We start from the raw sequence: 25,117 nt of genomic DNA on the forward strand, positions 1-25,117 counted from the left end.
AAAGGGTCGAGAGCCAAGGACACCCCTCCCTCCCTCCCTCCCTCCGTTCGTTCTACCATGTTAACCCTCTATTGAGAGATGGGCTGGGACCTTGTGGAACCGTCACAGAATCACAGAGAGGATGACAGATTTTCTGGCACTAACAGATTATTTTTTATTCCCTCTCTCTCAGGGAGGGATGCAGTCACACCTTAACCCTGAGGAGAGAGACCCCGCCCACACACTGCTGACTGAGAGAAGATGTACCATGTTCTCGTCAACAAATGAGGACAGCATCTGAGCCATTGAAGAATGAGGTTTTGAATATTTAAAAATAAAAATATATATATATTTCTATGTTTACAAACATAGTTACATTCCATCTTGGGTTTATATGGATGATATCACAGGAGGCAAACTGTCAATAAAAACAATGACTGCTACAGCACCGCCAAAAACACATTCCACATCCAGAAAAACAGACGTTGAAACGGGTACATAAGGAAGGAGATTGTCAAGGACGAATCTAAGCACCACTACCTCGGCTTAGCAATACAATATGTTTCTAAAGTGCTTTACAGAGGCGCTAACTCACACGACGACACTGTAGATTTCAGTCAGTGGGTTCAGAGACACACCTAAACTACCCTGGACTAAATCACACACGTGAACTCTCCAACAAACTGTCACCGGTCACATTTACAGTGTATCTTTCCAAAAGGTCCGTCTGAAGAGACACACAAAGCCAGAGAACTGCCTCACTAATACTCCTAGAACTAGAGAAACCTGGTGGTCGGTCGGTCAGTACGGTCGGTCAGTGGCACATATCTGGTGACGACTCCAGAGGTGAGCTGTCTGTCTGGTCAGCTATTTTCAGTTAAGGTTACGGTCAGGAGGAGTCTGGATGGACAGGAGGGTTAGGAGGTGTCTGGATGGTCAGGAGGGTTAAGGTCAGGAGGAGTCTGGATGAACAGGAGTGTTAGGAGGTGTCTGGATGGTCAGGAAGGTTAGGAGGGTTAAGGTCAGGAGGAGTCTGGATGGTCAGGAGGGTTAGGAGGTGTCTGGATGGTCAGGAGGGTTAAGGTTAGGAGGTGTCTGGATGGTCAGGAGGGTTTGGAGGAGTCTGGATGGTCAGGAGGGTTAGGAGGTGTCTGGTTGGTCATGAGGGTTAAGGTTAGGAGGAGTCTGGATGGTCAGGATGGTTAGGAGGAGTCTGGATGGTCAGGATGGTTAGGAGGTGTCTGGATGGTCAGGAGGGTTAAGGTCAGGAGGAGTCTGGATGGTCAGGAGGGTTAGGAGGTGTCTGGATGGTCAGGAGGGTTAGGAGGTGTCTGGATGGTCAGGAGGGTTAAGGTTAGGAGATGTCTGGATGGTCAGGAGGGTTAGGAGGAGTCTGGATGGTCAGGAGGGTTAAGGTCAGGAGGAGTCTGGATGAACAGGAGTGTTAGGAGGTGTCTGGATGGTCAGGAAGGTTAGGAGGGTTAAGGTCAGGAGGAGTCTGGATGGTCAGGAGGGTTAGGAGGTGTCTGGATGGTCAGGAGGGTTAGGAGGTATCTGGTTGGTCATGAGGGTTAAGGTTAGGAGGAGTCTGGATGGTCAGGATGGTTAGGAGGTGTCTGGATGGTCAGGAGGGTTAAGGTTAGGAGGTGTCTGGATGGTCAGGAGGGTTTGGAGGAGTCTGGATGGTCAGGAGGGTTAGGAGGTGTCTGGTTGGTCATGAGGGTTAAGGTTAGGAGGAGTCTGGATGGTCAGGATGGTTAGGAGGAGTCTGGATGGTCAGGATGGTTAGGAGGTGTCTGGATGGTCAGGAGGGTTAAGGTCAGGAGGAGTCTGGATGGTCAGGAGGGTTAGGAGGTGTCTGGATGGTCAGGAGGGTTAGGAGGTGTCTGGATGGTCAGGAGGGTTAAGGTTAGGAGATGTCTGGATGGTCAGGAGGGTTAGGAGGAGTCTGGATGGTCAGGATGGTTAGGAGGTGTCTGGATGGTCAGGAGGGTTAGGAGGTGTCTGGATGGTCAGGAGGGTTAGGAGGTGTCTGGATGGTCAGGAGGGTTAAGGTTAGGAGATGTCTGGATGGTCAGGAGGGTTAGGAGGAGTCTGGATGGTCAGGATGGTTAGGAGGTGTCTGGATGGTCAGGAGGGTTAGGAGGTGTCTGGATGGTCAGGAGGGTTAGGAGGTGTCTGGATGGTCAGGTAGGTTAGGAGGAGTCTGGATGGTCAGGAGGGATAAGGTTAGGAGGTGTCTGGTTGGTCATGAGGGTTAAGGTTAGGAGGAGTCTGGATGGTCAGGATGGTTAGGAGGTGTCTGGATGGTCAGGAGGGTTAAGGTTGGGAGGTGTCTGGATGGTCAGGAGGGTTAGGAGGTGTCTGGATGGTCAGGAGGTGTCTGGATGGTCAGGAGGGTTAGGAGGTGTCTGGTTGGTCAGGAGGGTTAAGGTTAGGAGGTGTCTGGATGGTCAGGAGGGTTAGGAGGTGTCTGGATGGTCAGGGGGGTTAGGAGGTGTCTGGTTGGTCAGGAGGGTTAGGTTAGGAGGTGTCTGGTTGGTCAGGAGGGTTAAGTTTGGGAGGTGTATGGATGGTCAGGAGGGTTAGGAGGTGTCTGGTTGGTCAGGAGGGTTAAGGTTAGGAGGTGTCTGGATGGTCAGGAGGGTTAGGAGGTGTCTGGATGGTCAGGAGGGTTAAGGTTGGGAGGTGTCTGGATGGTGAGGAGGGTTAAGTTTGGGAGGTGTCTGGATGGTCAGGAGGGTTAGGGTTGGGAGGTGTCTGGATGGTCAGGAGGGTTAGGAGGTGTCTGGTTGGTCAGGAGGGTTAAGGTTAGGAGGTGTCTGGATGGTCATGAGGGTTGGGAGGTGTCTGGGTGGTCAGGAGGGTTAGGAGGTGTCAGGAGGGTTAAGGTTGGGAGGTGTCTGGATGGTCAGGAGGGTTAGGAGGTGTCAGGAGGGTTAAAGTTGGGAGGTGTCTGGATGGTCAGGAGGTGTCTGGTTGGTCAGGAGGGTTAAGGTTAGGAGGTGTCTGGTTGGTCAGGAGGGTTAAGGTTAGGAGGTGTCTGGATGGTCAGGAGGGTTAAGGTTGGGAGGTGTCTGGATGGTCAGGAGGGTTAAGGTTGGGAGGTGACTGGATGGTGAGGAGGGTTAAGGTTGGGAGGTGTCTGGATGGTCAGGAGGGTTAAGGTTGGGAGGCGTCTGGATGGTCAGGAAGGTTAAGGTTGGGAGGTGTCTGGATGGTCAGGAAGGTTAAGGTTGGGAGGTGTCTGGATGGTCAGGAGGGTTAAGGTTGGGAGGTGTCTGGATGGTGAGGAGGGTTAAGGTTGGGAGGTGTCTGGATGGTCAGGAAGGTTAAGGTTGGGAGGTGTCTGGATGGTCAGGAAGGTTAAGGTTGGGAGGCGTCTGGATGGTCAGGAAGGTTAAGGTTGGGAGGTGTCTGAATGGTCAGGAAGGTTAAGGTTGGGAGGTGTCTGGATGGCCCAGGTATTTAGAAACAGTCCTGACATTGTCCTGTCTCATGCCCTGGATGTGAGCATCTAGTCTCTGGAGCAGCTCCTGGGAGCGCAGGTTCTCCTCCTCCAGGTACCGGGAAGCCACCGAGCCAGCAGGGGAAGCCACACAGCGCTCCTGGAGAACAGGAGGTATTAGACACTATAAGGTTGCGCAATTCCGCTAACTTTCCTCAAATTACCATTTAAAAAAATAATAATAATAATTTGAAATCACGGCTGGAAGATTCCAGGAATCTGGAGGGAATAAGCAGGAAATCCTCCAACTGGGAATTCTGTGAATTTGGAGAAAGTTAGTGATTTGAAACCCTAGACACAGTATTATATTGCCGTACTAACTGAAGACTGAAAAGGAGACTGGTCCCCAGAAAGGCCTTATGCTGAAATAATTATAGCCTCCTAGTCGCTCAACGCTAGCCTCCTAGTCGCTCAACGCTAGCCTCCTAGTCGCTCAACGCTAGCCTCCTAGTCGCTCAACGCTAGCCTCCTAGTCGCTCAACGCTAGCCTCCTAGTCGCTCAACGTTAGCCTCCTAGTCGCTCAACGTTAGCCTCCTAGTCGCTCAACGCTAGCCTCCTAGTCGCTCAACGCTAGCCTCCTAGTCGCTCAACGCTAGCCTCCTAGTCGCTCAACGCTAGCCTCCTAGTCGCTCAACGTTAGTCTCCTAGTCGCTCAAAGTTAGTCTCCTAGTCGCTCAACGTTAGTCTCCTAGTCGCTTAACGTTAGTCTCCTAGTCGCTTAACATTAGTCTCCTAGTCGCTTAACGCTAGTCTCCTAGTCGCTTAACATTAGTCTCCTAGTCGCTTAACATTAGTCCTCTAGTCGCTTAACAACTGCACTTGTCTTTTCTTACAGCAGCTTCACCGAGGAAGTCTGTAAGTGTCTCTGGATAAGAGTGTCTGCTAAATGACTAACATGTTTCTTAACAGAGCAGCTGTATATAGTAACCACATGAGTCTGGCAGAGTGAGTGTATCTAAATCGTCACTGACATGTAGCCTCACCATGTTCAGTATGTCTTGACTGGCCTGCAGGTGTAGAGCCTCCTCTGAATTGGACAACTGGCCCTCAGCACCACCAGGTGCAGAGACAGGTAGAGGTGCAGGTCCATTAGGAACACAGACGAGGGCTGAGGCTGTCCCCCGGGCTAGTCTGCTTTCTCTACAGGACGAGGAGGAGGAGGAGGAAGAGGAGGCTGAGACGGGCCTGTGGTCCAGGGTCTGTACGTGGTGTCTGTGAGGGGAGGAGGAGGAGAGGGCCTCTAGCTGTTGGAGGAGACGCTGGATCTCCTCTTCGTAGTGCGAGGTGTTCTCCTGCATCCTGGCCTCCATGGCTAAGATCTCCTCTCTGTGTCTCTGTTGCAGTTCCTCTTCACTCCTACAGCAGGATCAACACTGAGATTCACTAAACATTAGCGGAGAACACAAAGCATAATTCACCAGGCTTTGTGTGACCTGAGTGAGACTGCAGTGTGTGTGTGTTTTGTCTGTCTACTGTAGCCTACCCATCTTGTGCTTGTCGTGGACCGGCCCTGGACTGGTTGTGTAGCAGGGATCTGTCTAGCTTGTCCTGCCAGGTTTGTGTAGAGGCCTCCAGACGAGCTCTCACCTCCGCCAACTCCTGTCTCATCTGCCTGTTCTCCTGCTCCAAGCTACTCAGAGACGATACATAGCTCTCTCTCAGAGAGGCCAGGCAGGGGTCCCCTTTCTGTAGGGGGGGGGGGGGAGTGAAGGAGAGAGATTGAAAAAGAGGGCAAGAAAGATATTGAAAGATAATGAAAGATATACTAGGACTAAAGGGGACATATACAGTAGATTTGGACAACATTCCAAAGAAGTATAAATCAGTCCAGACCATAGTTGACCTCGACTCCACTCTCTCCAGCAGATCATTCAGATGTTGGTTCTCAATCTTCAGAGTTTCCAGCTGCACCTGAGTCACCTGGATGTGATAGAGTAACAGAGCCACTGGTATAAGTAGGGCTTGGCGATATGGCCAAAATATCATATCACAGTATTTTAATTCTTCATATTTTGGATGGTATTTAAAAAATAAAACATTTTTTACTAACATTTCTAAGTGTGATTTATGAGTAGTGTATTACCTCAGGTTAGCAACACATATATTCTAAGTGATTTTCAAATGGGTCTTTCTCTATTCTGATTGGTTTACACTGTTCAATTCAACTTCAACCTCAAATTATTTCCTGCATTTCCATCCATTTCCTGGCACTCGTTTGAAATCATTTTCACACTGCCACGTGCCTGCACGATACGGGCAAAGCTGTATTAGCTAGCCTTCTAACTCTAGTACATTTATTAGCTAGCTAGCCAGCTAACTTGAGATTAGCATTAGCGGCTAACATGATTTAGCTAACTCAATACATTCATTAGCTCACAGATTACTGCACCTGTACATAGCCCATCTATAATTTAGCCCAAACAGCTACCTCTTCCCCTACTGTATTTATTTATTTATTTTGCTCCTTTGCACTCCATTATTTCTATCTCAACTTTGCACATTCTTCCACTGCAAATCTACCATTCCAGTGTTTTACTTGCTATATTGTATTTACTTCGCCACCATGGCCTTTTTTTGCCTTTACCTCCCTTCTCACCTCATTTGCATACATTGTATAAACACTTATTTTTCTACTGTATTATTGCCTGTATGTTTGTTTTACTCCATGTGTAACTAACTCTGTGTTGTTGTTTGTGTCGAACTGCTTTGCTTTATCTTGGCCAGGTCGCAGTTGTAAATGAGAACTTGTTCTCAACTTGCCTACCTGGTTAAATAAAGGTGAAATAAATAAATAAATTAGCTAGCTAGCCAGCTAACTAGCGATTAGCATTAACGGCTAACACGATTTAGCTAAAACTTGCTAAGAAAAGACAAACTAATATTATACAACGCCTGTGGATTGTTGCATGTGCTGCATTGACCATGCAGAATGACCGCAAGTAGTCTCTTGGTCGAGCAACAACAAATGAGTTCCATGAGTGACAGGCGAAGGAGCTGGTCTGTGTGGAAAGCGAAATGGAAAGAAAGAGATTTAAAAAAAAGCTTTTGACTCAATTTGGCATGAGGGTCTGCTATACAAATTGATGGAAAGAGGTGTTGGGGGGAAAACATATGACATTATAAAATCCACACAAACAACAAGTGAGCGGTTCAAATTGGCAAAAATAAAACAAGCGGATTTCTATCCACAGGCACCTATAGCTCATCTCTTGGCAGTAGTACTGTAGACTACTTTATCACTGACCTCAACCCAGAGTCTCTCAGAGCGTTCACAGTCAGCCCACTGACACCCCTATCAGATGACAGCAAAATCACAGTCTACTTGAACAGAGCAATACCCAATCACGAGGCATCAAAGCCAAAGGAACTGAGTAACATTAAGAAATGCTATAGATGGAAGGAATGCAGTTTGGAAACCTACCAAAAAACAATTAGGCAACAACAAATTCAATCCCTTCTAGACAATTTCCTGGGTAAAACGTTCCACTGTAATAGTGAAGGTGTAAACTTGGCAGTAGAACATCTTAACAGTGTATTTGACCTCTCAGCTTCCCTATCAAATCTAAAAATCTCAAATAGAAAACCGAAGAAAATTAACAACAATGACAAATGGTTTGATGAAGAATGCAAAAAATCTAAGAAATCCAACCAAAAACATAGAGACCCGGAAAACCTGAGTCTACGCCTTCACTATGGTGAATCACTAAAACAACACAGAAATACACTACGGGAAAAGAAGGAACAGCACGTCAGAAATCAGCTAAATGTAATTGAAGAATCCATAGACTCTAACCACTTCTGGGAAAATTGGAAAACGCTAAACAAACAACAACATGAAGAATTATCTATCCAAAATGGAGATGTATGGGTAAACCACTTCTCCAATCTTTTTGGCTCTATAACAAAGAATAAAGAGCAAAAACATATACATGATCAAATACAGATCTTAGAATCCACTATTAAAGACGACCAGAACCCACTGGATTCTCCAATTACCTTGAATGAGCTACAGGACAAAATAAAAACCCTCCAACCCAGAAAGGCCTGTGGTGTTGATGGTATCCTCAATGAAATGATCAAATATACAGACCACAAATTCCAATTGGCTATACTAAAACTCTTTAACATCATCCTCAGCTCAGACAGCCCCCCCTTGGTAGACCGTTTAAGAGGAGTGATATTATTTGTTGTAATTGTATACAATATTTCCTTTAAGACTCCTTTCACCCTGGTGGACCTCACCTTGAGCTCAGCCGCCCGGCGCTCTGCCCTCTCCACCTCGCCACTTAGCTGGCGCTCCACGCTGGAGGCGGAGCCACTGAGGGTGGCGATGGTGATGTCACGCTGGTGCAGTTCATTGGTCATCTGGGACACCTCCTTCCTCATGCCCTCCACCTCCCAGCAGCGCGTCTGCTCCGCCCTCGCCAGCTCCTCACGCAGCTATAAGAGAACGGAATGTAAATAGGACTGTCCTGTCGTTATGTGCTCATTAAACATCCTGGTATTTCCCATCTATTGGCCAACCACTGAAAACGACCGCCGCATGCTACAACTGGACGAATCGTGACTTAAGATAATGTTATTAAAAGCTTCGACAGAGGCTAAGTACAGGTAAATATGTTTTAATACTCCTGTCTGGACGGGCTTCAGCGCGGAACAGGGTTGAGTTTGTCTGGTGGACCTTCAGCACGGAACAGGGTTGAGTTTGTCTGGTCGGGCTTCAGCACGGAACAGGGTTGAGTTTGTCTGGTCGGGCTTCAGCACAGAACAGGGTTGAGTTTGTCTGGTCGGGCTTCAGCACGGAACAGGGTTGAGTTTGTCTGGTCGGGCTTCAGCACAGAACAGGGTTGAGTTTGTCTGGTCGGGCTTCAGCACGGAACAGGGTTGAGTTTGTCTTGTCGGGCTTCAGCACAGAACAGGGTTGAGTTTGTCTGGTCGGGATTCAGCACGGAACAGGGTTGAGTTTGTCTGGTCGGGCTTCAGCACAGAACAGGGTTGAGTTTGTCTGGTCGGGCTTCAGCACAGAACAGGGTTGAGTTTGTCTGGTCGGGCTTCAGCACAGAACAGGGTTGAGTTTGTCTGGTCGGGCTTCAGCACAGAACAGGGTTGAGTTTGTCTGGTCGGGCTTCAGCACGGAACAGGGTTGAGTTTGTCCGGTGGAGCTTCAGCACGGAACAATGCTCTTGTAGTGTGCGATGTACAACGACAAGTGTTGAGAACAGCGATCAGCCATTGCGATGATGACGTTGTATCACGACTCCCAGAAGGTGTAGACTCTGGAGCAGGAGCCAGGACTACTACTGGTATGCGTTTGTACTCGTCTTTAAAAACCAAAGAGTCAAATCGTCACAACTCTGAAGTTCACAAGCAATGTTACTCAATTCAAAAATGTATTGGGACTAGATATTTACACTCCGTATGGCAAAGAGTGAATGTCTGACTGAAAACATTTATGAGGCTGCTTTTTATCACAGCTCGTTGTAGCTACGTTAACAATGTAATCACATCATTGTTTTAGAGAGACAGCGTGGTGGCATGAAGAATCCTCCCGACCAAAGTGAAGAATCTTGTAGTGTGTGAGGGTTAGGAGGTGTCTGGTTGGTCAGGAGGGTTAGAAGGTGTCTGGATGGTCAGGAGGGTTAAGGTTAACTTGGAGAATGGTGGAATGGAGAATTCTCCCGACCAAAGTGAAGAATCTTGTAGTGTGTGAGGGTTAGGAGGTGTCTGGTTGGTCAGGAGGGTTAGAAGGTGTCTGGATGGTCAGGAGGGTTAAGGTTAACTTGGAGAATGGTGGAATGGAGAATTCTCCCGACCAAAGTGAAGAATCTTGTAGTGTGTGAGGGTTAGGAGGTGTCTGGTTGGTCAGGAGGGTTAGAAGGTGTCTGGATGGTCAGGAGGGTTAAGGTTAACTTGGAGAATGGTGGAATGGAGAATTCTCCCGACCAAAGTGAAGAATCTTGTAGTGTGTGAGGGTTAGGAGGTGTCTGGTTGGTCAGGAGGGTTAGAAGGTGTCTGGATGGTCAGGAGGGTTAAGGTTAACTTGGAGAATGGTGGAATGGAGAATCCTCCCGACCAAAGTGAAGAATCTTGTAGTGTGTGAACCTCAGTCTCTGCTACATCATGCAGTATACGCACCACTATGTTGGCAAGACAAAAAAACTACAGGAAAGTTTCATGTGAGAGGCTCAGCGATGTTAGTATTTTGAAAGTCATGTAGTGTACGCTCGGCATTACTCGTTTCACCTCAGTTACAGAGCGACTCCTCTGACCCCACTGTGGGACCCTGGTCCATGCCACTTACTGTGGGACCCTGTTCCATGCCACTTACTGTGGGACCCTGGTCACTGCCACTTACTGTGGGACCCTGGTCACTGCCACGTACTGTGGGACCCTGGTCACTGCCACTTACTGTGGGACCCTGGTCCATGCCACTTACTGTGGGACCCTGGTCCATGCCACTTACTGTGGGACCCTGGTCACTGCCACTTACTGTGGGACCCTGGTCACTGCCACTTACTGTGGGACCCTGGTCACTTCCACTTACTGTGGGACCCTGGTCCATGCCACTTACTGTGGGACCCTGGTCCATGCCACTTACTGTGGGACCCTGGTCACTGCCACTTACTGTGGGACCCTGGTCACTGCCACTTACTGTGGGACCCTGGTCACTGCCACTTACTGTGGGACCCTGGTCACTGCCACTTACTGTGGGACCCTGGTCCCTGCCACTTACTGTGGGACCCTGGTCCCTGCCACTTACTGTGGGACCCTGGTCACTGCCACTTACTGTGGGACCCTGGTCACTGCCACTTACTGTGGGACCCTGGTCACTGCCACTTACCCGTTTCACCTCAGTTACAGAGCGACTCCTCTGACCCCACTGTGGGACCCTGGTCCATGCCACTTACTGTGGGACCCTGGTCACTGCCACTTACTGTGGGACCCTGCTCACTGCCACTTACTGTGGGACCCTGGTCACTGCCACTTACCCGTTTCACCTCAGTCACAGAGCGACTCCTCTCTTCCTTGATATGCTTTAGCTCCGTTTCTCTCGTGACCAACTCTCCTCTCTGTCTGCTCATAGTCTCCAGTCTGAGGAGAGAAGACATGTTTCACTATGGGCACATAGTTTTTTTTGTAAAAACATTAAATTGTGATGCATATAAACTGATACCGGGCTGCAGTATGACGACAAAGCAGATTTTGTTCCTTCATCAACCAAACTGTGACACAGATGGATGCAGATTGACTACACGATAAAACAGAGGACCCACAATTCAACAACGCTTAGTTGGAATATTCTTTCACAATTCGTTATGTAAACTTTTCAACCTTAACACAATTAATTCAACACAACTGTAAAATGAAAGACGACATCTCGTTGTTGTTGTTAAATGAACTCAATTCACACGTGGTGCTCCTAGACTTTATTCAGACAATTTAAACATGAAGTGGGAGACAGTGTGACATGGCGCAGTCAATCAGTCAGCCAATCAGACAGTCAGACAGTCAGTCAGCCAATCAGCCAGTCAGCCAACCAGTCAGTCAGCCAGTCAGCCAATCAGACAGTCAGCCAATCAGACAGTCAGTCAGCCAGTCAACAATTTAGTCATACAGTTAACCAGACAACCAGTCAGACAGTCAACCAACAAGCCAGTCAGTCAACCAACCAGTCAATCAGTCAGCCAGTCAGCCAACCAGTCAGCCAATCAGACAGTCAGCCAACCAGTCAATCAGTCAGACAGTCAGACAATCAGACAGTCAGCCAATCAGTCAATCAGTCAGCCAATCAGACAGTCAGCCAATCAGACAGTCAGTCAACCAGTCAGCCAATCAGACAGTCAGCCAATCAGACAGTCAGCCAACCAGTCAATCAGTCAGACAATCAGACAGTCAGACAGTCAGCCAATCAGACAGTCAGCCAATCAGACAGTCAGCCAATCAGACAGTCAGTCAGTCGGTCAGTCAGTCAGCCAGTCAACAATTTAGTCATACAGTTAACCAGACAACCAGTCAGACAGTCAACCAACAAGCCAGTCAGTCAACCAACCAGTCAGACAGTCAACCAACCAGCCAGTCAGTCAACCAACCAACCAGCCAGTCAGTCAACCAACCAGGCACACAGTCAGCCGACCAGTCAGTCATTTAGTCACAGTCAGCCAGACAGCCAGTCAGTCAACCAACCAGTCAGTCATTTAGTCACAGTCAACCAGTCAGTCAGTCAGATCACCTGTCTCTGAGTCTGGCCAGTTCAGTCTTCAGGTGGACCTCACAGGCCTGGGCAGAGTGTAGCTTGGTGGTAGTCTTCTCTAGGTCCTGTCTGAGGAGCTGTAGTCCTGAGCCACCTCTCCCCTGGGCTCCTAGACACTCCTCTAGAGACTGGATGACTTCTTCTTTAGCCTGCAGGGCCCTGGTCAGCTTGGACAGGTCATTACAGAACTGCTGCTTCTGCCCCTCCTTCTCCTCTGTCAGCACCTGCAGGGGGGAGCAGAGTGAACCCACAGTCTATGAATCAGTCTACAACACCAAAACCCACTGTCTATTTGCCAGTCTATGAACCAGTCTACAACAACAAAACCCACAGTCTATAAGCAGGTCTATGAACCAGTCTACAAAACCAAACCCACAGTCTATAAGCCAGTCTATAAGCAGGTCTATGAATCAGTCTATACGCCAGTCTATGAACCAGTCTACAACACCAAACCCACTGTCTATAAGCCAGTCTATGAACCAGTCTACAACACCAAACCAACAGTCTATAAGCCAGTCTATAAGCAGGTCTATGAATCACTCTATACGCCAGTCTATGAACCAGTCTACAACACCAAACCTACAGTCAATAAGCCAGTCTATAAGCAGGTCTATGAACCAGTCTACAACACCAAACCTACAGTCTATAAGCCAGTCTATAAGCCAGTCTATAAGCAGGTCTATGAATAAGTCTATACGCCAGTCTATGAACCAGTCTACAACACTAAACCCACAGTCTATGAATCAGTCTACAACAACAAAACCCACCGTCTATGAATCAGTCTATAACAACAAAACCCACAGTCTATAAGCCAGTCTATGAATCAGTCTATAACAACAAAACCCACTGTCTATAAGCCAGTCTATGAACCATTCTACAACACCAAACCCACTGTCTATAAGCCAGTCTACAACACCAAACCCACAGTCTATAAACCAGTCTATAAGCAGGTTTATGAATCAGTCTATACGCCAGTCTATGAACCAGTCTACAACACCAAACCCACAGTCTATAAGCCAGTCTATGAACCAGTCTACAACACCAAACCCACAGTCTATAAGCCAGTCTATGAACCAGTCTACAACACTAAACCCACAGTCTATAAGCCAGTCTATGAACCAGTCTACAACACCAAACTCACTGTCTATTTGCCAGTCTATGAACCAGTCTACAACACTAAACACACAGTCTATAAGCCAGTCTATGAACCAGTCTACAACACCAAACCCACAGTCTATAAGCCAGTCTATAAGCCAGTCTATGAATCAGTCTATAAGCCAGTCTATAGGCAGGTTTATGAATCAGTCTATAAGCCAGTCTATAAGCAGGTCTATGAATCAGTCTATAAGTTATGGTATAATACCATGTTATTTTTCATTCACACCAATCTGCAGTGTCTTTGGTTTACAACAACCGTGCATTTCACACCACTGTCTCACCTCGTCGTCTGTTCCTGACTGTAACATCAACTGTGTTACAACATCAATCACAGAGACCTGCACCTGGCTGGCACTGACTGTCTATTTCAAGAAAACGGTCCGTCTCAGGTCTGCCAACAGGCACCGGGTTCCCCCTCCCTCCCTCCCTCCCTCCCTCCCTCCCTCCAGGCTCCTACATGCTGTCCCCTCCTGGGCTCTCCCCTCAGCTGCTCCTGGAGGTGTCTGAGTCGTTCCAGCTCCAGTTCCTGGGAGTGCAGTGTATCCTGGGCCCTCTCCAACTGACCCCTCAGCCTCTGCAGATCTGCCTGCCCGGCACGCCCTCCTCCTGGGTCCTGTAGCCACGCTGCACCCTGGGACTGGAAGACGAGGTACAGCAGAGTGTAGCTCATTTCAGGATATTTTGAAAGTGGGGTGGGGGGGGTCATTTTTCTATAAAGTCTTAAGGCTCCTAAATTCTAATGTCAACAGTAGTCTTCAGTGTTAAAATATGTAGAATAAAAGTACATCTCTCGATGAGACAGGTGATGATAGAAGATTAGAGGGGAATCAGCTTCAAGGTCACGACCCTGTAAATTGTGATGTAAAACTATCTGTACATTTTTTTGTACAACACAACATATAGTAAATCGTAAAGTCCCTGGTTGCTAAGTTACCTTCATATTAGTGAACTGCTCTGCCAGACCCTTCCTCTGGGTCTCCAAGGACGACACCTGCTTCTGGTACTGCATCCTCTGGTTCTCCCACTCCGCTGACCTCTGACGGAACTCCTGATGAACACAACACGGAGGTCAGGGGTCAATAACAACACAGAGGTCAGGGGTCAACACAACACAAAGGTCAGGGGTGAACAACACAACACAGAGGTCAGGGGTGAACAACACAACACAGAGGTCAGGGGTGAACAACACAACACGGAGGTCAGGGGTCAAAAACAACACAGAGGTCAGGGATGAACACCACAACACAGAGGTCAGGGATGAACACAACACAGAGGTCAGGGGTCAACACAACACAGAGGTCAGGGATGAACACAACACAGAGGTCAGGGATGAACACAACACAGAGGTCAGGGGTCAACACAACACAGAGGTCAGGGATGAACACAACACAGAGGTCAGGGATGAACACAACACAGAGGTCAGGGATGAACACAACACAGAGGTCAGGGATGAACACAACACAGAGGTCAGGGATGAACACAACACAGAGGTCAGGGATGAACACAACACAGAGGTCAGGGATGAACACAACACAGAGGTCAGGGATGAACACAACACAGAGGTCAGGGATGAACACAACACAGAGGTCAGGGATGAACACAACACAGAGGTCAGGGATGAACACAACACAGAGGTCAGGGATGAACACAACACAGAGGTCAACACAACACAGAGGTCAGGGATGAACACAACACAGAGGTCAGAGGTCAACACAACACAGAGGTCAGGGATGAACACACAGCTAGGGAACAGCAGAGGGCGCCAAAAGGCACATCCGGGGCAATATGCACCTCAAAGTAGCGCTGATCTAGGATCAGGTCCTTCTTGTCCAATATAATGTTATTCGTTAGGATCTTAAAAGAAGGTCAAACTGATGATCACTCCTTCTCTGACAAAATATCTACATACTGTACTCTACATCCTGGACATCAGGAGGTGTCCAGGAGCACCGAGAACACTGGTCCATAGCTTCTGAGAAAAGAACCAGGCCGTACCTCTATCTTTCCATTGAGGCGGGTCACCTCTGTCCGGTCCTCCTCTCGGCTCTTGGCTCCTTCACGAGACTCCTTCAGCTGTTTACTCTGAAGCTTCTGGTAGCTGTGCTTTAGCTTAGACAACTGGAGGGAGGGAGGGAGAGAGAGAGGAGACATGGGAATGGTGTGGCTTGATTCATGCAGCTCTCTGTACACATTGGACTAGACTGGGTTTCACCCCTACTATGTAAGCACCTTGAGCATACGGAAAATGGCTATTATTGGTTCTCTAATCTAGAGTAAAGACAGATGGACAGATAGACAGACAGACAGACAGACAGACAGACAGACAGACAGACAGACAGACAGACAGACAGACTGATGGACAGACAGACAGACAGACAGACAGACAGATTGATGGACAGACTGACAGATAGGTAGACATACAGACTGACAGATAGGCAGACAGACAGACAGACAGACAGACAGACTGATGGACAGACTGATGGACAGACTGATGGACAGACTGATGGACAGACTGATGGACAGACTGATGGACAGACTGACAGATAGGTAGACATACGGACAGACAGACTGACGGACAGACTGACAGATAGTCTGTCTGTTTGTCTGTCTACCTGACGGACAGACTGACAGATAGGTAGACGGACAGACAGACGGACAGACTGACGGACATACTGACAAATAGGTAGACAGACGGACAGACAGACAGGTAGACAGACTGACGGACAGACAGATAGGTTGACAGACTGACGGACAGACAGACAGACTGACGGACAGACTGACAGACTGACGGACAGACTGACAGACTGACAGACTGACTGACAGACTGACAGACTGACGGACAGACTGACAGACTGACGGACAGACTGACAGACTGACGGACAGACTGACAGACTGACAGACAGACTGACTGACAGACTGACAGATAGGTTGACAGACAGGTAGACAGACGGACAGACAGATAGGTAGACAGACTGACGGACAGACTGACAGATAGGTAGACAGACTGACGGACAGACTGACAGACAGACTGACAGATGGGTAGACAGACTGACGGACAGACAGATAGGTTGACAGACTGACGGACAGACAGATAGGTTGACAGACTGACGGACAGACAGACAGACTGACGGACAGACTGACGGACAGACTGACAGATAGGTTGACAGACAGGTAGACAGACGGACAGACAGATAGGTAGACAGACTGACGGACAGACTGACAGATAGGTAGACAGACTGACGGACAGACTGACAGACAGACTGACAGATGGGTAGACAGACTGACGGACAGACAGATAGGTTGACAGACTGACAGACAGACAGATAGGTTGACAGACTGACAGACAGACAGATAGGTTGACAGACAGGTAGACAGACGGACAGACAGATAGGTAGACAGACTGACGGACAGACTGACAGATAGGTAGACAGACTGACGGACAGACTGACAGACAGACTGACAGATGGGTAGACAGACTGACGGACAGACAGATAGGTTGACAGACTGACGGACAGACTGACAGATAGGTTGACAGACAGGTAGACAGACGGACAGACAGATAGGTAGACAGACTGACGGACAGACAGATAGGTTGACAGACTGACGGACAGACTGACGAACAGACTGACAGATAGGCAGACAGACTGAAAGATAGGTAGACAGACTGACGGACAGACTGACAGATAGGCAGACAGACTGACAGATAGGTAGACAGACTGACGGACAGACTGACAGATAGGTAGACAGACTGACGGACAGACTGACAGACAGACTGACAGATGGGTAGACAGACTGACCGACAGATAGGTAGACAGACTAACGGACAGACCGCCACCGTCTTTGCGTTGCACTAAAACGCTCACTAACGTACCTCATCTTTGACACGCTGCAGTTGTTCCTCATATTTAACGACCAGCTCTTGCTTCCCTGTCTGGACCTCATTTAGCTGCTTGCGGAGCAACCCAACCTGTGGGAAGATAAACAGGCTCGTGTCAAGAGAACCTGGTAGGCAGGCTGCATTCACAGCTACAAAACACACTTTAGGAACAAACACTGTCGTGCAGCAATGCATGTTAAATTACACCAAACTTGTAGTAGTCACAGAATTGTTCCAATGTTGCGTCTTGCTGTATCGCGCCCATCTCTAGTGTAAGTTTCTCACCGACAACATGACAGCCGTCGCAGTTCATTCCATTAGGGTGTTTCTTCTGGGAGATTAGCATTCAAGCTCAGTTTTAGGCCCCACACCTTAAGTTGACGGAGACTGACGGAAAGCTGAACGCTCACGTTTACATGCAGCAGAAAAGCTTGCCTCGCACATAAGGCTGCAAAAAAATCTAACTTTCCTCGAATTTGCAGGTTTTCCAGAAATCCTGGTTGAAGGATTCCAATGTATTTTATTGTTTTGCTTATTCCAATAATCTTCTAAAACAGGATTTCTAGAAAACTGGAGAATTTGGGGAAAGTTAAGAGGAGTTTTGCAATTCTACTTCCACATAGCCACTCAGTCTAGTTCACCTGCATCAGCTCTTTCCCCACTACCACTTTCAACAACCGACAGCCAGTGTTCTGCAGGTCTAACAGTGAAACTATAGCCACTGTCACTTTGTACATCTTCCACAGGGTATAAAAGGCAAGGAGTGAGACATCAGGAGTTAAAACAGAAATTATATATACTGCCTTCAGAAAGTATTCAAACCCCTTGACTTTTCCCCACATTTTGTTGTGTTACAGCCTGAATTTAAAATAGATTAAATTAAGATGTTGTAACTGATCTACACACAATACCCAATAATGTCAAAGTGGAATTATGTGTATTTATTTTTTTTATTTTACAAAATAATAAAAAATGCAAAGTTGAAATGTCTTGAGTCGTTAAGTATTCAACCCCTTTGTTTATGTCAAGCCTAAATAAGTTCAGGAGTAAAAATGTGCTTAACGAGTCACATAATAAGTTGCATGGACTCACTCTGTGTGCAATAATAGTGTTCAACATGATTTTTGAATGACTACCTCATCTCTGTACCCCACACATACAATTATCTGTAAGGTCCCTCATCTCTGTACCCCACACCTACAATTATCTGTAAGGTCCCTCATCTCTGTACCCCACACATACAATTATCTGTAAGGTCCCTCAGTCCAGCAGTGAATTTCAAACACAGATTCAACCACAAAGGGATATTCAATGTCTGCTTTGTTTTTAATTTTTGCCCATCTACCAATAGGTGCTCTGGGGGTGTGAGCAGGGGGAGTCTGGAGATGGGGGTGTAAGCAGGGGGAGTCTGGGGATGGGGGTGTGACCAGGGGGAGTCTGGGGATGGGGGTGTGACCAGGGGGAGTCTGGGGATGGGGGTGTGACCAGGGGGAGTCTGGGGATGGGGGTGGGAGCAGGGGGAGTCTGGGGATGGGGGTGGGAGCAGGGGGAGTCTGGGGATGGGGGTGTGACCAGGGGGAGTCTGGGGATGGGGGTGTGACCAGGGGGAGTCTGGGGATGGGGGTGTGACCAGGGGGAGTCTGGGGATGGGGGTGTGACCAGGGGGAGTCTGGGGATGGGGGTGTGACCAGGGGGAGTCTGGGGATGGGGGTGTGAGCAGGGGGAGTCTGGGGATGGGGGTGTGAGCAGGGGGAGTCTGGGGATGGGGGTGTGAGCAGGGGGAGTCTGGAGATGGGGGTGTGAGCAGGGGGAGTCTGGAGATGGGGGTGTGAGCAGGGGGAGTCTGGAGATGGGGGTGTGAGCAGGGGGAGTCTGGAGATGGGGGTGTGAGCAGGGGGAGTCTGGGGATGGGGGTGTGAGCAGGGGGAGTCTGGGGATGGGGGTGTGAGCAGGGGGAGTCTGGAGATGGGGGTGTGACCAGGGGGAGTCTGGGGATGGGGGTGTGAGCAGGGGGAGTCTGGGGATGGGGGTGTGAGCAGGGGGAGTCTGGAGATGGGGGTGTGACCAGGGGGAGTCTGGGGATGGGGGTGTGACCAGGGGGAGTCTGGGGATGGGGGTGTGAGCAGGGGGAGTCTGGGGATGGGGGTGGGAGCAGGGGGAGTCTGGGGATGGGGGTGTGACCAGGGGGAGTCTGGGGATGGGGGTGTGACCAGGGGGAGTCTGGGGATGGGGGTGTGACCAGGGGGAGTCTGGAGATGGGGGTGTGAGCAGGGGGAGTCTGGGGATGGGGGTGTGAGCAGGGGGAGTCTGGAGATGGGGGTGTGAGCAGGGGGAGTCTGGAGATGGGGGTGTGAGCAGGGGGAGTCTGGGGATGGGGGTGTGAGCAGGGGGAGTCTGGAGATGGGGGTGTGAGCAGGGGGAGTCTGGAGATGGGGGTGTGAGCAGGGGGAGTCTGGAGATGGGGGTGTGAGCAGGGGGAGTCTGGAGATGGGGGTGTGAGCAGGGGGAGTCTGGAGATGGGGGTGTGAGCAGGGGGAGTCTGGGGATGGGGGTGTGAGCAGGGGGAGTCTGGGGATGGGGGTGTGAGCAGGGGGAGTCTGGGGATGGGGGTGTGAGCAGGGGGAGTCTGGAGATGGGGGTGTGAGCAGGGGGAGTCTGGAGATGGGGGTGTGACCAGGGGGAGTCTGGAGATGGGGGTGTGACCAGGGGGAGTCTGGGGATGGGGGTGTGAGCAGGGGGAGTCTGGAGATGGGGGTGTGAGCAGGGGGAGTCTGGAGATGGGGGTGTGAGCAGGGGGAGTCTGGGGATGGGGGTGTGAGCAGGGGGAGTCTGGGGATGGGGGTGTGAGCAGGGGGAGTCTGGGGATGGGGGTGTGAGCAGGGGGAGTCTGGAGATGGGGGTGTGAGCAGGGGGAGTCTGGAGATGGGGGTGTGACCAGGGGGAGTCTGGGGATGGGGGTGTGAGCAGGGGGAGTCTGGGGATGGGGGTGTGAGCAGGGGGAGTCTGGAGATGGGGGTGTGACCAGGGGGAGTCTGGGGATGGGGGTGTGACCAGGGGGAGTCTGGGGATGGGGGTGTGACCAGGGGGAGTCTGGGGATGGGGGTGTGACCAGGGGGAGTCTGGGGATGGGGGTGGGAGCAGGGGGAGTCTGGGGATGGGGGTGTGACCAGGGGGAGTCTGGGGATGGGGGTGTGACCAGGGGGAGTCTGGGGATGGGGGTGTGACCAGGGGGAGTCTGGGGATGGGGGTGTGACCAGGGGGAGTCTGGGGATGGGGGTGTGACCAGGGGGAGTCTGGGGATGGGGGTGTGACCAGGGGGAGTCTGGGGATGGGGGTGTGACCAGGGGGAGTCTGGGGATGGGGGTGTGACCAGGGGGAGTCTGGGGATGGGGGTGTGAGCAGGGGGAGTCTGGGGATGGGGGTGTGACCAGGGGGAGTCTGGGGATGGGGGTGTGACCAGGGGGAGTCTGGGGATGGGGGTGTGAGCAGGGGGAGTCTGGGGATGGGGGTGTGAGCAGGGGGAGTCTGGGGATGGGGGTGTGAGCAGGGGGAGTCTGGGGATGGGGGTGTGAGCAGGGGGAGTCTGGGGATGGGGGTGTGAGCAGGGGGAGTCTGGGGATGGGGGTGTGAGCAGGGGGAGTCTGGGGATGGGGGTGTGAGCAGGGGGAGTCTGGGGATGGGGGTGTGAGCAGGGGGAGTCTGGAGATGGGGGTGTGAGCAGGGGGAGTCTGGAGATGGGGGTGTGAGCAGGGGGAGTCTGGAGATGGGGGTGTGAGCAGGGGGAGTCTGGAGATGGGGGTGTGAGCAAGGGGAGTCTGGAGATGGGGGTGTGAGCAGGGGGAGTCTGGAGATGGGGGTGTGAGCAGGGGGAGTCTGGAGATGGGGGTGTGAGCAGGGGGAGTCTGGAGATGGGGGTGTGAGCAGGGGGAGTCTGGAGATGGGGGTGTGAGCAGGGGGAGTCTGGAGATGGGGGTGTGAGCAGGGGGAGTCTGGAGATGGGGGTGTGAGCAGGGGGAGTCTGGAGATGGGGGTGTGAGCAGGGGGAGTCTGGAGATGGGGGTGTGAGCAGGGGGAGTCTGGAGATGGGGGTGTGAGCAGGGGGAGTCTGGAGATGGGGGTGTGAGCAGGGGGAGTCTGGAGATGGGGGTGTGAGCAGGGGGAGTCTGGAGATGGGGGTGTGAGCAGGGGGAGTCTGGGGATGGGGGTGTGAGCAGGGGGAGTCTGGGGATGGGGGTGTGAGCAGGGGGAGTCTGGAGATGGGGGTGTGAGCAAGGGGAGTCTGGAGATGGGGGTGTGAGCAGGGGGAGTCTGGAGATGGGGGTGTGAGCAGGGGGAGTCTGGAGATGGGGGTGTGAGCAGGGGGAGTCTGGAGATGGGGGTGTGAGCAGGGGGAGTCTGGAGATGGGGGTGTGAGCAGGGGGAGTCTGGAGATGGGGGTGTGAGCAGGGGGAGTCTGGAGATGGGGGTGTGAGCAGGGGGAGTCTGGAGATGGGGGTGTGAGCAGGGGGAGTCTGGAGATGGGGGTGTGAGCAGGGGGAGTCTGGAGATGGGGGTGTGAGCAGGGGGAGTCTGGAGATGGGGGTGTGAGCAGGGGGAGTCTGGAGATGGGGGTGTGAGCAGGGGGAGTCTGGAGATGGGGGTGTGAGCAGGGGGAGTCTGGAGATGGGGGTGTGAGCAGGGGGAGTCTGGAGATGGGGGTGTGAGCAGGGGGAGTCTGGAGATGGGGGTGTGAGCAGGGGGAGTCTGGGGATGGGGGTGTGAGCAGGGGGAGTCTGGGGATGGGGGTGTGAGCAGGGGGAGTCTGGAGATGGGGGTGTGACCAGGGGGAGTCTGGAGATGGGGGTGTGACCAGGGGGAGTCTGGGGATGGGGGTGTGAGCAGGGGGAGTCTGGAGATGGGGGTGTGAGCAGGGGGAGTCTGGAGATGGGGGTGTGAGCAGGGGGAGTCTGGAGATGGGGGTGTGAGCAGGGGGAGTCTGGGGATGGGGGTGTGAGCAGGGGGAGTCTGGGGATGGGGGTGTGAGCAGGGGGAGTCTGGAGATGGGGGTGTGAGCAGGGGGAGTCTGGAGATGGGGGTGTGACCAGGGGGAGTCTGGGGATGGGGGTGTGAGCAGGGGGAGTCTGGGGATGGGGGTGTGAGCAGGGGGAGTCTGGAGATGGGGGTGTGACCAGGGGGAGTCTGGGGATGGGGGTGTGACCAGGGGGAGTCTGGGGGTGGGGGTGTGACCAGGGGGAGTCTGGGGATGGGGGTGGGAGCAGGGGGAGTCTGGGGATGGGGGTGGAAGCAGGGGGAGTCTGGGGATGGGGGTGTGACCAGGGGGAGTCTGGGGATGGGGGTGTGACCAGGGGGAGTCTGGGGATGGGGGTGTGACCAGGGGGAGTCTGGGGATGGGGGTGTGACCAGGGGGAGTCTGGGGATGGGGGTGTGACCAGGGGGAGTCTGGGGATGGGGGTGTGACCAGGGGGAGTCTGGGGATGGGGGTGTGAGCAGGGGGAGTCTGGGGATGGGGGTGTGACCAGGGGGAGTCTGGGGATGGGGGTGTGACCAGGGGGAGTCTGGGGATGGGGGTGTGACCAGGGGGAGTCTGGGGATGGGGGTGTGAGCAGGGGGAGTCTGGGGATGGGGGTGTGAGCAGGGGGAGTCTGGGGATGGGGGTGTGAGCAGGGGGAGTCTGGGGATGGGGGTGTGAGCAGGGGGAGTCTGGGGATGGGGGTGTGAGCAGGGGGAGTCTGGGGATCGGGGTGTGACCAGGGGGAGTCTGGGGATGGGGGTGTGACCAGGGGGAGTCTGGGGATGGGGGTGTGACCAGGGGGAGTCTGGGGATGGGGGTGTGAGCAGGGGGAGTCTGGAGATGGGGGTGTGAGCAGGGGGAGTCTGGAGATGGGTGATGCTCGTTGTCCGCCTTTGCATAATGTTTGTATGTGTTTTGTATTGTTAGAAAATAAATACAAATCTTACAATAACAACAATAACAACAACAATAATATCTATGCACAACCGTACCTCTGAGTTCCTTTGGTCTATGAGGTTTCTGGCTGAGAGGAGCTCCTCTTCTCCGCTGTGCAGACGCAGCTCCATGGCATGGATCTCTGCCTCCCACTCCGTCCTCTTATGGTTCACCATGATGTCTATTTGTCTCATCAGCTCCTGCAGCTCGGGCTCACAGGACGTGAGGACAGAGCTGGGAAGGGCGGAGCAGGACAACATTTATTTTCTGAAACGCTTGAGGTCTTAAAAAAAACAACAACAACATAGATATCTTCCAATGCATTGTTACTCCTATTAGAACTAAAGGTAGCTGCTCGTATCTGGTCTCACCTCACGTCATGGTCTTGCAGAGATCCCAAAAAGGCATCCATCTCTAGTAATTGGCTTCTAACCGGCATCCACTTAGCTACATGGTCCCTGTAAATAAAACAATGAATGTATGACTCGTGATTAGGACTGGGAAGCTACTTTGAAATTCACTTACACGAGCGACAGTTAGATAGCTATCAGTTAGCAGTCCATCATCAGTACTGTCTGCAGTGTTTTGATCATGCAGGCCACTACGCCAGCTTATCAACAAACTTGTTAGCCAACCAGATTGTATCTAAATGTATTGACTGTCAGCTAGCTAGCTTGCCAGACAATGCAGTTTTTTGTTTGTTTGTTGTTTATACTAGTTAACGTTAGCTAACTAAAGTAAGTCAAGGACAGTATAACATTACATTCGCTTGTTAGCCACTAAACGAGCTAGCAACTTGGTTAGCTAGCTTGACTGTTAACGACAAAAAAAACTAGAGACACTTAATAACTAGCTATGAATTTATTAACGTTGTATCCGTAGTCATAACATTCATGTCAATATAGGATATTAGATTAATTTGCTGTAACTTACACGTGTGAAAACATGAGATAATCGATTATTATACTAATATATGATGATACTCACAGAAATAGCAAGGCCTGGTAACGTCAGATAGCAGCTAGTGGCTACTAGTGAGCTCTGGATAACAACTGTTGCGTTTACAGTGCGTTCCCCCCCGCAGGGCATTCTGGGATATAACAACTGTTGTGTTTACAGTCCGTTCCCCCCCCCCGCAGGGCATTCTGGGATAGAGTTAGCTAGATAGTTAGCTAGATACAGTAGCTAGATGCAAAAGCTTGATAGTTAGCTAGATACAGTAGCTAGATAGTTAGCTAGATAGATAGCTAGATACAGTAGCTAGATAGATAGCTAGATACAATAGCTAGATAGTTAGCTAGATACAGTAGCTAGATAGATAGATACAGTAGCTGGATAGATAGATAGTTAGCTAGATACAGTAGTTAGATAGTTAGCTAGATTGTTAGCTAGCTACAATAGCTAGATAGATAGCTAGATACAGTAGCTAGATAGATAGCTAGATACAGTAGCTAGATAGTTAGCTACATAGATAGCTAGATACAGTAGCTAGATACAGTAGCTAGATAGTTAGATAGATACAGTAGCTAGATAAAGTAGCTAGATAGTTAGCTACATAGATAGCTAGATACAGTAGCTAGATACAGTAGCTAGATAGTTAGATAGATACAGTAGCTAGATAGATAGCTAGATAGTTAGCTAGCTACAGTAGCTATATAGTTAGCTAGATACAGTAGCTAGATAGTTAGATAGCTAGATCCAGTAGCTATATACAGTAGCTAGATAGATAGCTAGATACAGTAGCTATACAGATAGCTAGATACAGTAGCTAGATAGTTAGATAGATACAGTAGCTAGATAGTTAGCTAGCTACAGTTGCTATATAGTTAGCTAGATACAGTAGCTAGTTGGCTAGACAGGGAGCTAGCTACAGTAGCTAGATAGATAGATACAGTAGCTAGATAGTTAGTTAGCTAGCTAGTTAACTAGATAGCTATATAGTTAGCTAGCTACAGTAGCTAGATGGATAGCTAGCCAAGTTGTGAGTTGAAGCTATGCTGGCATGTAAAGCTAACGGTAACGTATGTGATAACGTTGGCTAAGCTAGTTAGTTAGCCAGCAAACGTTTCGGTAACACATTAGTCCCATCCTGAAACAAGCAATGCAACATGTAAAATTTGGCTAATTACCTGGCGCATTTAGAAATGCTTTATATACTCGGAATTGCAGGTTTAAAATAATGGTTTGCTGTTGTATTGTAGTCACTTATAACGTCAAAATGTCACCTGCCAGTGCACGCGGCTCGTTGGTCTAGGGGTATGATTCTCGCTTCGGGTGCGAGAGGTCCCGGGTTCAAATCCCGGACGAGCCCTGTTTTTTTTTTTTTGTTACTTTAACGTTTGTTACATCCAAATGACGTTAACTAATACGTCTGCGGATGTTATTTAAATAGTGCC

General features: G+C 50.5%; 1 protein-coding gene, 1 long non-coding RNA gene and 1 other non-coding gene across 6 annotated transcripts; 2 read left to right on the plus strand and 1 right to left on the minus strand.

Annotated features, from left to right (window-relative positions):
- Positions 1-473: 473 nt before the first annotated feature.
- On the plus strand, positions 474-3,203 carry LOC118965227. The gene is made up of 2 exons (XR_005052490.1): positions 474-903; positions 938-3,203. It is a non-coding gene; the product is annotated as an uncharacterized LOC118965227 (long non-coding RNA).
- Positions 2,571-24,983, minus strand: cep63 (centrosomal protein 63). 4 transcript variants are annotated; one of them, XM_036981863.1, is made up of 15 exons: positions 24,851-24,983; positions 23,093-23,179; positions 22,778-22,955; positions 17,416-17,511; positions 16,769-16,864; positions 14,893-15,015; positions 13,832-13,945; positions 13,355-13,534; positions 11,719-11,963; positions 10,478-10,580; positions 7,731-7,928; positions 5,322-5,408; positions 4,972-5,174; positions 4,472-4,844; positions 2,571-3,587 (listed from the first exon to the last, which is right to left on the minus strand). In XM_036981863.1, the coding sequence occupies exons 2-15, from the start codon at positions 23,158-23,160 to the stop codon at positions 3,414-3,416; spliced, it is 2,238 nt and encodes a 745-aa protein (XP_036837758.1). In that variant the 5' UTR covers positions 23,161-23,179; positions 24,851-24,983; the 3' UTR covers positions 2,571-3,413. The 4 variants fall into 4 exon arrangements, with proteins under 4 accessions (XP_036837758.1, XP_036837739.1, XP_036837831.1 ...); XM_036981844.1 differs by lacking the exon at positions 24,851-24,983 and adding an exon at positions 23,709-23,842; XM_036981936.1 differs by lacking the exons at positions 17,416-17,511; positions 24,851-24,983 and adding an exon at positions 23,709-23,842.
- trnap-cgg lies at positions 24,961-25,032 on the plus strand. The gene has a single exon. It is a non-coding gene; the product is annotated as a tRNA-Pro (tRNA).
- Positions 25,033-25,117: the final 85 nt, after the last annotated feature.

Source organism: Oncorhynchus mykiss, chromosome 1 (genome assembly GCF_013265735.2).
Source record: "Oncorhynchus mykiss isolate Arlee chromosome 1, USDA_OmykA_1.1, whole genome shotgun sequence".
NCBI classification, from domain to species: Eukaryota; Metazoa; Chordata; class Actinopteri; order Salmoniformes; family Salmonidae; genus Oncorhynchus; species Oncorhynchus mykiss.

What these genes read in the sequence shown, in the direction of transcription:
- cep63 (XM_036981863.1), bottom strand. Translation starts at nt 23,160, where the DNA reads ATGCCGGTTAGAAGCCAATTACTAGAGATGGATGCCTTTTTGGGATCT. An exon ending in TAGACCAAAGGAACTCAGAG is followed by an intron (nt 17,512 to 22,777) that starts GTACGGTTGTGC and finishes ACCCTGTGGAAG; the next exon opens with ATGTACAAAGTGACAGTGGC. An exon ending in AGCAGTTCACTAATATGAAG is followed by an intron (nt 13,535 to 13,831) that starts GTAACTTAGCAA and finishes CTCGTCTTCCAG; the next exon opens with TCCCAGGGTGCAGCGTGGCT.